The sequence below is a fragment of the Octodon degus genome, unplaced genomic scaffold, assembly GCF_000260255.1.
Source record: "Octodon degus isolate 3935 unplaced genomic scaffold, OctDeg1.0 scaffold00105, whole genome shotgun sequence".
In the NCBI taxonomy this organism is placed as follows: domain Eukaryota; kingdom Metazoa; phylum Chordata; class Mammalia; order Rodentia; family Octodontidae; genus Octodon; species Octodon degus.
This window is the reverse complement of record NW_004524681.1, coordinates 2,830,835-2,844,371: the sequence shown is the minus strand read 5'-3', so window position 1 is coordinate 2,844,371 and position 13,537 is coordinate 2,830,835. Positions and strand designations below refer to the sequence as shown.

The window sequence follows — 13,537 nt, the reverse complement described above, 5'->3', positions numbered from 1 at the left end:
TGCAGGCTCCTGAGTTCAATCCCTAGTACTGCAAAAAAAGAAAGACAGAAGAGCTTGGAAAATTGTTCAGGTAAAAAAAATAAAAGAAACGGAAAAGAAAAAGATTCCCCGCCAGTGTTCAAAATCTGGCAAGGGAAAACACCCTCATCGACAGTCTAAGCACTGCCTGGATGGGTAAAAATGCGCAACCCTTGTCTTACTAGTGCCGACTGAAGCCCTCGCTCGGTGTGCCAACCTCAGTGGCAACCCTACTGCCCACAAGGGGCAGAGGCTGGTCTGGCCTCAGTGGCTGCCTAGGGACCAGACGGAAACACAGTTAGCCCCCGTCTCTGTTGTGATAATCAGTAAGAAACCTACTGAGAAGGCAGAGCCTGTGTGTACAGCTGATGAAGGGTGTGGGTTGCCTGGGTCCAGAGCCACCAGAAGCCCAGCATGGGGTCCGGGATCTCCAAGCCCCCCGGAGAGTGCTCAGACCACACATTCCCATTCTCCTTCCTGCTTCAGCAAGAGTAGGGGGTGCCAAGTGTGGAGCAGGGAACCCACCACCAGGAAACCAGGAGCCCCAGTGGGGCTGTGCCCTCCTCACCAGGTTCTCATTGGTCAGCCGAGTGATCTCGTGCTGCAGGCTGGCCTCGATGCGGGCCTCTGGGGGCAGCTGCAGGTTCTGAGCCAGCAGCTGCTGCTGCCGGTTATTCTCCTCCTTCAGGCTCTGGATCTCCCCACGGAGGGCCTCAGCCTCATTCTCATGGCTCCTCTTCTGCGACTGCAGCTGGGACTCCAGGAGCCTGCGAGGGAGCCACACCAGTAAGAAGGGGAGGGGACACCCCAAGTCCCTGCCTAGCGGGTGTGAGGTCTCATGTGCTCTTGCTAGAGTGGGAAAAGTGGTACTCACGCATCTTCTGACTTCATCGAAGTCAAGAAACTCAAACTGGGGTCAGAGATGCAAACAAATACTCTTGCATCTGTACTTTCCAAAGGGGATGAAGTTCTGAGATCCTCCAGAAACATAAGGGCTTTAGCTCCTTTGAAAAGTTCATAGGAAATGATAACTTTAAAAATTTAAAGACATAACTTTGGTCTGGTCTGCTATTTTTACAAGCTAGCATTCCAGCTGGTGAAGTCTGGATCACTGCCACAAAATACCTGCACTACACAGAGCAAGATCATCACCTCCTCATGAATGGCCTCTGCCTTCAAGGAGGACCATTACTAACGCCAGGGACAGGTAAGAACATGATCCCACTTTTATATTCTACTCTTATCTCTGAAGGACAGAAAAGCTGAGTGCTACAATGGAAGGTATACAAACTGACCCAAATCCAGGCAGTTAGTTCTGATCTCTCTCTCTCTCTCTCTCTCTCTCTCTCTCTCTCTCTCTGTCTCTCTCTCTCTCTCTCTGTCTCTTTCCCATAAACCTACACTTCAGTAACAACCTAACCAGACATGGCTTAAGACAGAGTAGCAGGACAACAGCTGTGCCCACAGTAGACCAGGACAGCAGTGGGGGGCCCCAGGCTTGGTGTGGCTCCTCTTTGCCATGCACCCACCCTTACTCTCACTTCCCGACACAAAGCAAAGCCATAGCTGGGAATTAACCAGTGTGAGAAGAGAAAATCATTCTTTTCCTCTAATTGCTCTGGCTGCCAACTGCTGGGGAAAACTCACTGGCGCAAGCCAAGTGTTAAGGGCAAGTTAGAAACATTCTAGTGACTGCACGATTTGAAAAAGAGTCGGATCAATAACAACGTGAAGTTAATGACAGTGGTTTATCATTAAAACAAAGCAGAACAAGCAGAAGACCCTCGAACAAACAGCACATTAAGTGTTTTTGTGTTTTAATCACTAAAATGTAGTTTTTAAGATATGACACAAGTGTCACAAGCAGATGAATATCTATTAGAAAGAGGGTGCTGTTTCAATTTTGCTTTCTTCCCTGAAACATACGAAAAGCGTGTGGTATGGTGGTTTTCCTGCACTGTAAACATACGAGGAACCTGGCTTGCTCCTTCTTGCATCTGGATTTCACAATAAGCGCACAGAACACCACATCACACATGCAACACTGCACTCAGGCAGCACCAGATGTATGAGAAGGTGGCCACAGTGCCGCCGGCACATGGACCTACTGGGGGACCTCTAGGACAAACAAGCAGCTGCTGCCTTAAGGACTAAGCCTTAGGAACTCATGTCAGTAATCTGTGCTCTAGTTGAGTGTTTTCCTCTCAACTTTAAGAGCGATACAATTTTTAGATATTCAAAAACTCTAGGCAGCAGCATTTCCTGGGGAAGTAATTGTTGTATTCACCATCAAGCAGTTTTGGCCTTAATGGTATCTATTTGTGGAGAAGGTTTTGAGGTGTCTGGCCGAGTGCTCTAAGATTTACTGAAGAAAGTTGCTTAGGAAGGTAATTAGTGCACAAGAACCAGGAGTTAAAGTCACGAGTCCGCTGTTAGTAAGAGAGCAGCGCATAACGAACACTCCTCGTGAGTGAGGAGACGAACATAACCTGTTGGCTTGTTTTAACCCTTCATAAACCAGCCACAGCTCTCCGTCCTCATTCAACTCATGGCAATCCAGAGCAGGTGGTCTCCATGCGGAAGGAAAAACAACACAAACACAAGGGTACAGGGTGGCGGTGAGATGATGATGGCCAGGAGCAGCACACGGTATTCAGCATCTTACGATGTGAGCAAGAACGCGTCTATTAATTACACACGACCAAGCCATTACTGTGGGAACCATTTCTAGGTACTAGTTTTAAATGGGTACGAAATCTCACATGTAAGTAAGCAGAAATTAGAGCAAAATACTCTTCCAGAAAAAATGAGAAATGACTGAGAGAGCACGCGAGACAGCCTTTCACCCTGCACGCCGCACTTAGGCCAGGCTCACGGTGACGACATGAGGGAGTGAAGGCTCCAGCCGCTGTCTGCTAATCCTCACCACTCATTTCAAGTGGAGGTTAAATCTTCTGAGGAAGAACTCTTTTTAGTTCAATAAGATCTGACTTCTCATTTAAAAAGTTCTTACAAAAGTAACATAAATAAGAACATATCCAAAGTTCCCAGCTTTTATAACATGATTTAAAAATCTTTTTTCAAACATTTAAAAATTTTAAGATTTGTAGAAATTGCCTTTAGCATTGGAGACAGGTTACTGTTTACTAAAGGTAGTGTAATTAACGGCAATGGGAGAAAAGACAACAGTTTTCACAAACAGTATTTTCTGAGGTGTGCTAAGCTCCTGTCCAGCCCCCAGAGCCCTCAGGGCCTACACACCCACACTGAGGAAGATGGAGGCGAGGATTCTGTGGAGGCGAAGGAGGCGCCACTGGGCCACGAGTCCAGCCTTACTATCACCCGTTCACAGAACATGATTTAAGGGAACCTCCTTCTGCTGGCCCCTCCCATCTCTCCTGAGAGTTCATCTGTGTCAAGGTTCCAGTGGCTTTATTATACCGTGATACTGTAAACACGTCTGCCTCAGCCCACACCTCTCCTGGCTGCAGGTCTAGCCAGTGGATTCTCTGCGTGGATGTCTTGCTGGCTTCTGTGTTTAGGGTGTGCACATCTACCCCACCATTCTGCACTTGCTGTTCTGGAAGTGGCTTCCCCACCCTCGCCCACTCGGGAGAGCCACCGCAAGGCTGTGCCCTCGTCTTTCATGTATCTCTCAGAAAGCCCCGTACCCTCCGCCCCACCTGCCACAAGCCAGTCACTGGATTACAGGGAAAACCTCTTTACTAGCCTTCACGTTTTCCATCTGATTCTGTCATGACCTGTTCTCTAATGTAATAGCTAGGGCTAGCTTTCTAAAACTCAAGTCTCATCACAGCCCCTCCTACTAACCCTGGCCCATGGCTACCACTATCTTTGGAAAAAGATGCGAGACCTCCTGAGGCTGCCTGCAGCTTGCCAGCTCTGAGGGCACAGCGCACCCAGCCTTTCTGCTGCGCTCCCAGTGCTCTGCACAGAGCATGGCTGGAGAGCACCCCCTGCCTACCTTGGATCGGACGGCCAGGTAGGTGCATGAGGAGTGCGAGACAGCGCTTTCATAATAACACATTAGTAGATGTAAAGAGATGCTGTTAATTTATATTCATAGATTAAAGTTTCAGTTTAACCATATACTTCTAAAAGCATTCTCCATCCTTGCCTAGGTAAGAATGTTAGACATATAATACTTTCTGCATGGCAAACATCTTCCGTTAGGGAAATATTTATGTGTACAAATCCTGGTGCACAGTCCCTACAGACAGTACACAGATCCAGCACTGTATTTCTGTGGCCCTCACTGCTCTGTGCACTCAGAACAGTGCAGCATGCAGTCCTGAGTTCAGAGTTAGGAAGTGGGGGGCAGTAGGGCAGACGACAGAAGCTTTTACTCTCCCACAGGAGAAGCCATGGCTGAGAGCAGTAGGGCACCACTGATGTGACTCCACATTCCCTGCGACCTCGCCCATCCGAGTACCAACCAGGCCTGACCCTGCTTAGCTCCTGACATCAGACGAGATCGGGCTCGTTCAGGGCGGTCTGGCCCTAGACACCCCATCACTTCTCTTCACACAAGGGTCAACTGCTGGTGCCACTAACACCTTCACACCACTGTCCTGAAGACTGCCCATATTATGGAAAGGACTATCGAGCAGTCACACTAAGCAATGGATTTTCTTCTCAAGGGGGCATCTCGAAGCTAAGCCCCTAAATATACAAAGACGTCCTCCCTTGCTGTAAGTAGCGTTACCTCCGACGCTTCTCGTCCACAAAGCTCCCTAGCGCTATGCGTGGGACCCTACTGGGAGCATAGTGGAACCTCTGGATTCTCTCTGAAGATCAGCTGATGTCGAGTACAGCAATGAACAAACACACTGACTTACTGTGAGAGAACAAAGAACAATACAATTACACCAAAATGAATACAAGAATAAACTTACCTGTTTGTTTCTTTCAAACCAATGTATGCTTGTGCAATTTCACCTTTATCTTTCATTTTTTGTACATCTTCCAAAAGTATTGTGGAATCTGTCATTGTATTCTGAAAGCAAAATGGACACATTTCCACAGTAAGACTCAATTCAGAGTCCCTGGGCTGCAGGCGGTACGGCCTCCTCGGCAGGGCGGGTGTCTGCTCTCCACACCTGCACCCCACCAGGGCCTCAGGCCCGAGGCACACGCTGCCCCCACCCGAGGACACCCGCATTCTCCCACAAGGTGCAGAACATCTGAGTGCTGCTGGGATCTTTGTCACTGCATCACATGAAAAATGCATATGCACACGTGGATGCAGAACATTAGGAAAATAACCAGGCAATGGTCTAAGGGAAAGAACAGCACTGCTCTTCCTACTACTTTCTGATCAGTAAGAATGATCAAACACCCAAGTAAACAGAAAATTTGATATAAAGCTCTTTTTTTCCACTAAAAATAGTACAAAGAAAGTAAGTTTTCAAAGGATATGCTTTAGCAAAATTAAAAGTATTTCCCTTCACATAATATATACAAATGGGATTGATGTGGCCTCTTTTTAGCATCTACCATCTGTTGCCATTTCTTTTGCCCTCTGCCACAATATAGCATGGAATATAAGCCTCTGAGTAAACATCAACTAGGTCAGAATTACCAATGATTTGATACAGAAAGAACTCTTGCCAATATAGTTTTGCTAATATTTTTAAATTTATTTTTTCCTCATTAGTCTAATTTGCCTGAAATCATTGTAGTTTCAAAATCCTGCTTCTATTTAGGTCCCTTCTAACTTGTTAGAGCAGGGCAGCTTCTAAACACTAACTCACTTTAGAACCCAACAGCCCACTCTGCTTGAGCAGGGTATGCCTGACCTTCAGCCCACATCTCTTCTGCAGCCAGGCTCACAGTGAAATGGACTTTACAGGCTTCACCTTAGAGACCAGTTCTAAGATAACTCTGAAGCCAGTGAGAATGTTTGCTTTGATTCTCAGTGTGTATAAGAAGCAAAAATCCACCTCTCTTAATGCTGTCCTTCCGTGAACTTATAAATGTATCCTGCAAGGGGAGAAAAGACAGCCTAGTAACAGTTACTAATAAGAAGGTATGTTTTACTAAATTTAAAAAAAACTTTCTCATAAATGCCAATGTAACATTTAACTATGTCTTTATAAATATTTATGCATATTTATTTTCCCAATTTCTCTGAGAGAAAAAAATGCCTTTCTATTACACCAAGGACAATACTCAAATTTTTAAGACCTGTCAATCATCTTTCAAAGATGCAAGTTTCTTTAGCAAATAATGCTACCTGCCTGCTCTACTATCTGAGGGCACACAGACTGACTGTGAGGTTTGGAAAACTATAAAACTTGGTCTAATTAGTTAGAAGAGAAAACTAGGCTTCTTTATATGCTATTCTCCTAGGGAATAAGCAGCCAGTTTTTGCTACTTTAGCCAAGAAGTAGAAATGGAGATGCAACTGGACCACAGCGCTAGGAAATTTGTGACTCACTGTTCAGAGTTCGGGTGTTTGATTCTCCAAACTCAGAGACCAGAAGTTCTGAAATATTGCACATTGCAACATGTATCTTTCACCCAGTAGCTCAAAAAAAGATGCAATAGGGCCAGGCTTTACAGTGCATGCCTGTCATACCAGATACATGGTAGGATGAGGCAGAAAGGTTGCAAATTTGAGGCCCGCCTCAGCAACTTAGCGAGGCTGTGTCTTATAGGCAGACAGGCTGGGGATGTAGCTCAGTGGCTCAGGGCTTGCCTAACATGCACAAGGCACTAGCTTCTGTTTCCAGAACTGCTAAAATAGAAATCTGACTTTGCAACCTCATCAGGATCTGTTTCCAACCCAGCCATGGAAGCTGTACACAAGGAGAAGCAAAGGTAGGGAGGAAGGGCACTCAGTGTCCCAGCTGGCAGAGGGCAGTCAGCAGCATCTGTGCCCGGGCAGGCACCCTCAGGGAAGGGCTCTCTCTCACCCTGCACGTGGCCCTGTAACTACTGCAGAGTTGCAGCGCTGACAATGAGCTAGAAGCCCTGGAGAACTTGCAATGATTCAGATTGGCACCCAGGGCAATTTCTATTTTTCCCACTGGTTTCAAAAGAGGATGGGAATCAAACAGAAAATGAACTTGTATATAACAAATCAGACTCGGTGGTAAGACAGTACCAACTGCATATACTGGGGGCAGGGAGCCTGTAAACCAAAGGATTAAATACAAGTACTTAATAAAAACTGAAAAACTTTATACTTACCTTGTCATCCTGAAAATCACAAGTTAGCAAGCACAAATGAGAAAACAAATCTTTAGTTCCAAGAATAAATTTCAACAATGAACTCTACTATAACAAGATAAAAGCTGGGCTGGGGAGATAGCTCAGCTGCATAAGCACCTGCCTGGCAAGTGCAAGGTCCTGAGTTCAATCCCCAGTACAGGAAAAAAAAAATCAAGATGAAAGATAATTTAAAAAACAACCATCAGGGGCAGGGGAGCTAGCTTGGCAATTGATCCCTGGCACTGCATGCTGTGCCAGTCACTGAGACTGGGCATGGTAGCACATGCCTGTAATCTCAGCACAGGGGAGGCTGAGGCAGGAGTACCACTACGAGTGCAAGCTGTGTAGTGAGGCACTACACCCAATAAATAAGTAACAACTATGAATCTTTTTCTCCTAAAACTAAACCTGTAAAGAAATTAATGTCCATGAAGCCAAGATATAATGGACATCAGTATTTATATGATGGTGCCTTTTATTTCTTAGGGACAAATGCTTGCAATTCTTTCTCAAGTTGATGTAGTGGTTCAGTTTTATAACAGTTTTGAATATGTCAAAGAATGGTCCTCCTGGTAGTGAGCCTGGGTGAACTTGGTTTTTTTTTTTTTTGAACTGGGGATTAAACTCAGGCCCTTGCACTTGCCATGGAAGTGCGTATTCTACGAGCCATTTCTCCGGCCCCTGGGTGAACTTGTACCCTAGGCCTGAGTGCGTTCAGTCATATCCACTAGGAGGATGCTGCTTCAGGGGCACTGTGCCCAGCACTGCCCTGTAAAGTGGAAATTAGGGGGGACAAATATCCCTGAGGTGTCTGGAAATCTCATTAATGTGGGGGGCACTGTTTGAGGAGAGGGAAAGTTGAAGCCATGTGTAGCCTGGGAGCTGGCTAAGCAGGGCCCGGCCATTAGGGGCAGGAGGGCACCCGGGGCGAGTATGTATGACACCAAAACTGTGCACCCTACTAGCTTGACCGTTTTGCCACTTGCTTCAGTTTCCTTTTCCTGCAGTTTCTTCTCAAATATATTTACAAATTATTATTTGTAAATAAAAAAAGACTATCAGCTTGTCATCTAGAAACCAGATAGGAATCTTATATTCCTTCTCTGATAATCTATGGCCACACATTACACCACATATATGTTAACGCCCACAGACACCGAGCCTCACTGTGACGCCTGCATCCACGCAGCATACTTTGCCCATAACCCTATCGCCTTCCCTCATACCCTCCTCCGACCCCCTTGACGCCCTCTTGTCTAACAGTCTGTACAGGAAATAAGCACAGCCTTGCTTCCCTAGTCCTAGCTGCAGTAGCAGCCTTGAGGACCACGAGAGAGCGCCCTGGCACAAGTGACCCCTACGCGGCCCAGCCAAAATGGAGAGTGCTCTTCTGAGCTGTCTCCACTTAAGGTAACACTGCAATTATAAAAAAAAAAAAAAAATCTGAGCCCTCAATCAGAGTGAAAATTATGTGTCGGCTCTCTCAGGCCAGAGTGAAGAGGTGAGGAGGAGAGGCCCAGCTCCAAGCCCCGGCCCGTGCGCGGTGCTCACCTTCGGCTGCACAGCCTCCTTCTGGCTCACCAGCTGGGACCGCAGGATGAGGACCTCCTCCTTGCGCACATCCAGCTCCTCGCTCACGGTGGTCAGCTGCTCCATTAGGACGCGGTAGGCCGGTGCACCTGGAGCAGTCACTTCTGGGGCGCTCTTCTCACTGAGGGCCTTGCGTAACTCATTTAGCTCATTTTTCAGTTTTTTGTTTTCTGATTCCAGTTCTTGGCGCTGAATGAATAAAGAAAAGTCCACTGCTGTCACCCGCACCGCCCCACTGGGAAGCTGGGCTTCCCCACATGTAGTTCTGCTGAAGAGGACACTGGAGCGCTACCACGAGTGGCTCCCTAGGTTGGCTGGGAACTGCTTTGTGCACGGAGGGCGTCTGCACCCAGTGGAGTCGAGTTGAGCAAGGCTCATGGCAGCTTGCACCACCAACCTAAATTCCAGCAGCACGACACATCCAGTCTTCTCAGGGAGCACTGACAGCCCGGAGACACTGCTGCCTCCCATGGGTGTGCTCAGCCAGTCCTAAGGGACCCAGGTCTGCGTGCACATAAACACCTGGGCAGGGCCAAGTGTCCAGCTCAGGGCGTGTCCAGCAAGAGCCGGATGGCTGCCATCCTGGGGTCTTTAGTAGTGCCTCTTAGTTCTTTTGTGACATAGAAATTTTAAGCTTTCAACTTATAATTTTTAAAAAATTTACTACATCATTTAAACTGACACAAGTTCCCTCCAGTGTTTCAATGACAATACATAATGTGTTTTCCTAACTTCTTCCTGTGTGACACCCTTGGGAAGCTGGTGGCCGCACTGTGGGAATGGGAAGGCTGAGTGGCACCTCCTCTAGTTGCTTGAGTGACACAGGAACCCTCACCCTCGGCACAGTCACCTACCACCTCCTCATGCCTACAGCCGGCCCACTCCACACACAATGCACACCACAGGGCAGGAGCCCAGGACGGAATGGAGGGGCACTGAAACCCAGCTGCAAGGCACCAGCCAGGAAGCACGCAGGTGGACAGGCACGCGAGTCTATCTTAGAAAAGCACTGCGGTGCCGTGGGTCGCAGGACACAGGCAAGGGCAGTGCTAGCGAGGCGCTTGTAATTACTATTCCTCCAAAACAAACAGGGTCTGATCCCGGGGCACACTGAGAAGGCAACTGACTGGGCGTGGTGGCACACACGCCTGTGACCCCAGCTCTTGGGAGGCTGTAAACAGGCGGATCACTACAAGTCTGATCTAGTAGTGAGACCCTGCACACCCTGTAGATCCTTCCCTAAAATATAATAAATAAATAAATAAATAAATAAATAAGTAACAGTCTTGGGTTTGCAGCACCATATCGGGTCTTTTGAGATACATCAAGACTACTAAAAATTCTTTCTAATCTAAGAAAATGTAATGCTGCACATGGTGGTGCATGCCTATAATTTTAGCACTTTGGAGGCTGAGGCAGGAAGATCCTTTGATAGCAGCCTGACCTACAAAGTAAGCTCAATGGAAGCCTGAACTTCATAGCAAGATCCTGTCTCAAAAAGACAAAAAGAAAAAAAAAAGTGACCATTTGCACCCTAAACTGATCAATTACATCATGATGATCAGAGCTCCTTCCTGAGCCAATATCCTGTCACCACAATCAGAGTTTTACTGCCCATTTCTGTAGTAAAAAACACATAAAGGTCTTTACTTTGTGGCCTAAGCTCTGAAACAGGTCTCCAGTCCTTCATGTGCTGCAGAATCACCTCAAGCCCTCACTAATGCTCAGGGTGCTGAGCTCTACTGCCAGAGGTCACCATTCCATAGGCCTAGTAGTACAGGGCCCCAACTGTGCCTTTCTAACAGATTACCAAGAAAAGCTGATCCGGAGAGCCAAAGGCCAAAGTGTTGAGAACCAGGGATCTGATTCTGCGACTCTGGGCTTCAATCACAGCACACAAAGGCCTTTATTTGTCCCTGTGCACATGAGGAGGGAGGCCTGTAGAGCAGACTGGTCCCTGAGCCACTGGTCTGTCCCCTAATATCCAATCAGATTTTGAGGCAGCAGATGGGGCATCTAAGCCCAGGTTACTATGCCCTCAAATGGAAGCTACTTCTTTTGTTCCCGAAGCCTAGACTTTGGTGTGACTGAAACAATTTATAAGAAGCCACGCAGCTAGCAGTAATACTGAAGAACCCTTTTGTTGGGCTTCTGGGGAAAGCCCCATCGAAGGGCTTCTGAGAGAGACAGGGTCTGCACAGGTGCCCTGCAAAGCCAGATAGCCAAAGTCCTGGCCAGAAGCTTCCCATTACCTTGAGGGACTCATACTCTAGTTCTGCACCTCTGATCTGTGGTCTTTCTTCTTCCTGGGGAAAGAATAAAGTAAGAACTTCATATTTTGTGCTCTACAGAAACAGTGAAGACGGTTTAGCCTTTAACCAAACTACTAGACGAAAGCATGGAAGTGATGGCATGGGGGACAAAAAGCTCTTGCTGGGGGCCCTTCACAGCACACAGGGTGGGGCGGGGTGTACCTTTGCTTTGCTACGCAGCACCTGCTCCTCCTTGCGGTCCAGCTCGTCCTGCATCACCTGCTTCTCCTGCTCCAGCTCCGTGACCCGCTTCTGCAGCTTGAGGAACAGTGACATGTCCAGAGGCACCTTCTTCTCACCGAGCTCCTAGATCCCAGAAATCACAAGAGTCAAAGCAAGCCACTGAGGAAAGGGTGGACAGGTAAATCCACAGAGGAGTGTCCACACCTGAAGAGAGTGAATACAGATGCACACTTCCCCTTGTTAACAGCTGGAGAAACGCGAGTTAAACACGGAGATGCTGCTCCTCCCCTAGAAGGCCGGCAAAGGCTAATGCCCTGTGTTAGCAACAGTGATGAAGATACTGGTGGACACAAAAGCCTCTGATAAGGGCAATTTAGCTGTTTCATTAAAATTTAAATGCAGAGGTCAGGGAGATAGCTCAGTAGAATAAGTGCTTGCCTGGCAAGCACAAGGACCTGAGTTCAAACCCTGGCTCCGAAAAAAACAAAAAAACCCCAGAAGAATGTAAAATTTAAATGCATACCATTTAAGTTAAAAAAAAATCAATATTTAAGAGTGATTCCCACAGTAATATATTGACAAAAAAGATGGAAAAAGACACCCAGTGGAGCATTTTTGTAATTGAAAAAAAAAAAAAAAAAAAGACACAAACCTGAGCATCAGTCAACAGAATTACTTAAATTACTTTTAAAAGAATTTACCTCAGTCTGAAATAAATTCCTTTTTTTTTTTTAATTTTATTTATTTATTTATTTGTGTGTGTGTGTGTGTGTGTGTGTGGCCAGCTCAGCCCACCAGGGGGCGGGGCTGGCTGGCATGTGGTGCTGGGGGATTGAACCGTGGTCCCTGTGCTTTGCTAAGCTTGTTCTAAGTAGGTGCTTTAGACCACTGAGCCATCTCACCAGCCCTGAAATAAATTCCTGATAGCCCATATTTTCTGTGAACATGTTAAGGTGTAAAAGGGAATTCTGCCTAGGCAGATGCAGTGGCCAGGGCTCAACCCCGGCACGCAGTGTCGGCCCCGCCCCCAGGGCACGCTGAGATAGCGATTGAAAATGGGCACTCGCCTGTAATCCCAGCTCTGGGGGGCTGAACACAGGCAGGTCACTATGAGCCTGGTCTATGTAGCGAGACTCTGTAGACCCTGTAGAAGCTGTACTAAAATACAAATAAATGAATGAATGGGAATTCTCAAAGTAACTACCTCCATCAAAATTATGCTGAAGTGATGTAGAGTGTGCCTAAGAAGAGTCACCTGAAGAGAAAACATTCTCTCAGGCTTTCACAGAGAGAAAATTAGTCCAGCAATGGCCGTGACTCATCCACATGGCTGACACTGACAAAGGATCTACAAACTGCGGTACAGGGTTTCAGGATAAATCCTGAGGGTACTTGACTGACCTTATCAGATACAAAAGTTACATTTCTTGCTATATAGGTCTTGCTTTATCTTGGTCTTAACCATCCAGCAGAAAAGTATAGAAACGAAGTATAAAAAGTAAAGCCATACTAATATACTGAGCTGTAAAAGGCTCAAGTCAACAACTTCAGACATTGCCAGTCTTAGGGAAAGCCCACTACTATTATACACTACTGGACTATATTGGAATATTTTGCTGAATTCATGCACCTACAATATTTAAATGACAATGGAATACCTTTCTGTCACAAAACTAAACAAAAAAGGGGGTTACAAATGAATGACCATTTTGTATCTGTATATTCAAAATCGGATCAATATACAGCTGCATTCTCTTAATTCAATGAATAGAGAGATTTGTTCTAATAGTGTTTGTGGACAGGATATCATGTCTGCATCTTGTACAATGAATAATCACTAAGATAACAATATGTAATGTATTAATTATTGAAACTGTGCTAGTAATCGGATTTAAAACTGTCTCATTGCTATTTGTTTCTCAATAAAATTATTTTGAAAAATTATGATGAATACTGAAATGTGGGCCTGAGGTTATTGCTCAGCAGCAAAGCATGTGCTAGCAGGTGTGGTCCCCTGCACACAAACCCCACGACTATGTGCACTGGTCACAATACATGCAGTAAGTTTGTGCACATCTGGCCAGTCACCTACAGGTCACTTACTGGAAACGTTCCCACCTGCAGGTCACTTATTGGAAACGTTCCCACCTGCAGGTCACTTATTGGAAACGTTCCCACCTGCAGGTCACTTATTGGAA

General features: G+C 46.4%; 1 protein-coding gene across 1 annotated transcript in view; it reads right to left on the bottom strand.

The window, feature by feature from the left end:
* Myo5a (myosin VA) overlaps positions 1–13,537 on the bottom strand; it is a 132,898-nt gene that overhangs the window by 24,470 nt on the left and 94,891 nt on the right. Inside the window, exons 26-31 of the mRNA XM_023724058.1 lie at positions 11,319–11,462; positions 11,097–11,150; positions 8,806–9,033; positions 4,935–5,035; positions 2,508–2,588; positions 587–785 (exon numbers count right to left, since the gene is read on the bottom strand). Coding sequence (XP_023579826.1) covers positions 587–785; positions 2,508–2,588; positions 4,935–5,035; positions 8,806–9,033; positions 11,097–11,150; positions 11,319–11,462 — 807 coding nt within the window. The remainder of the gene's footprint in view (positions 1–586; positions 786–2,507; positions 2,589–4,934; positions 5,036–8,805; positions 9,034–11,096; positions 11,151–11,318; positions 11,463–13,537) is intronic.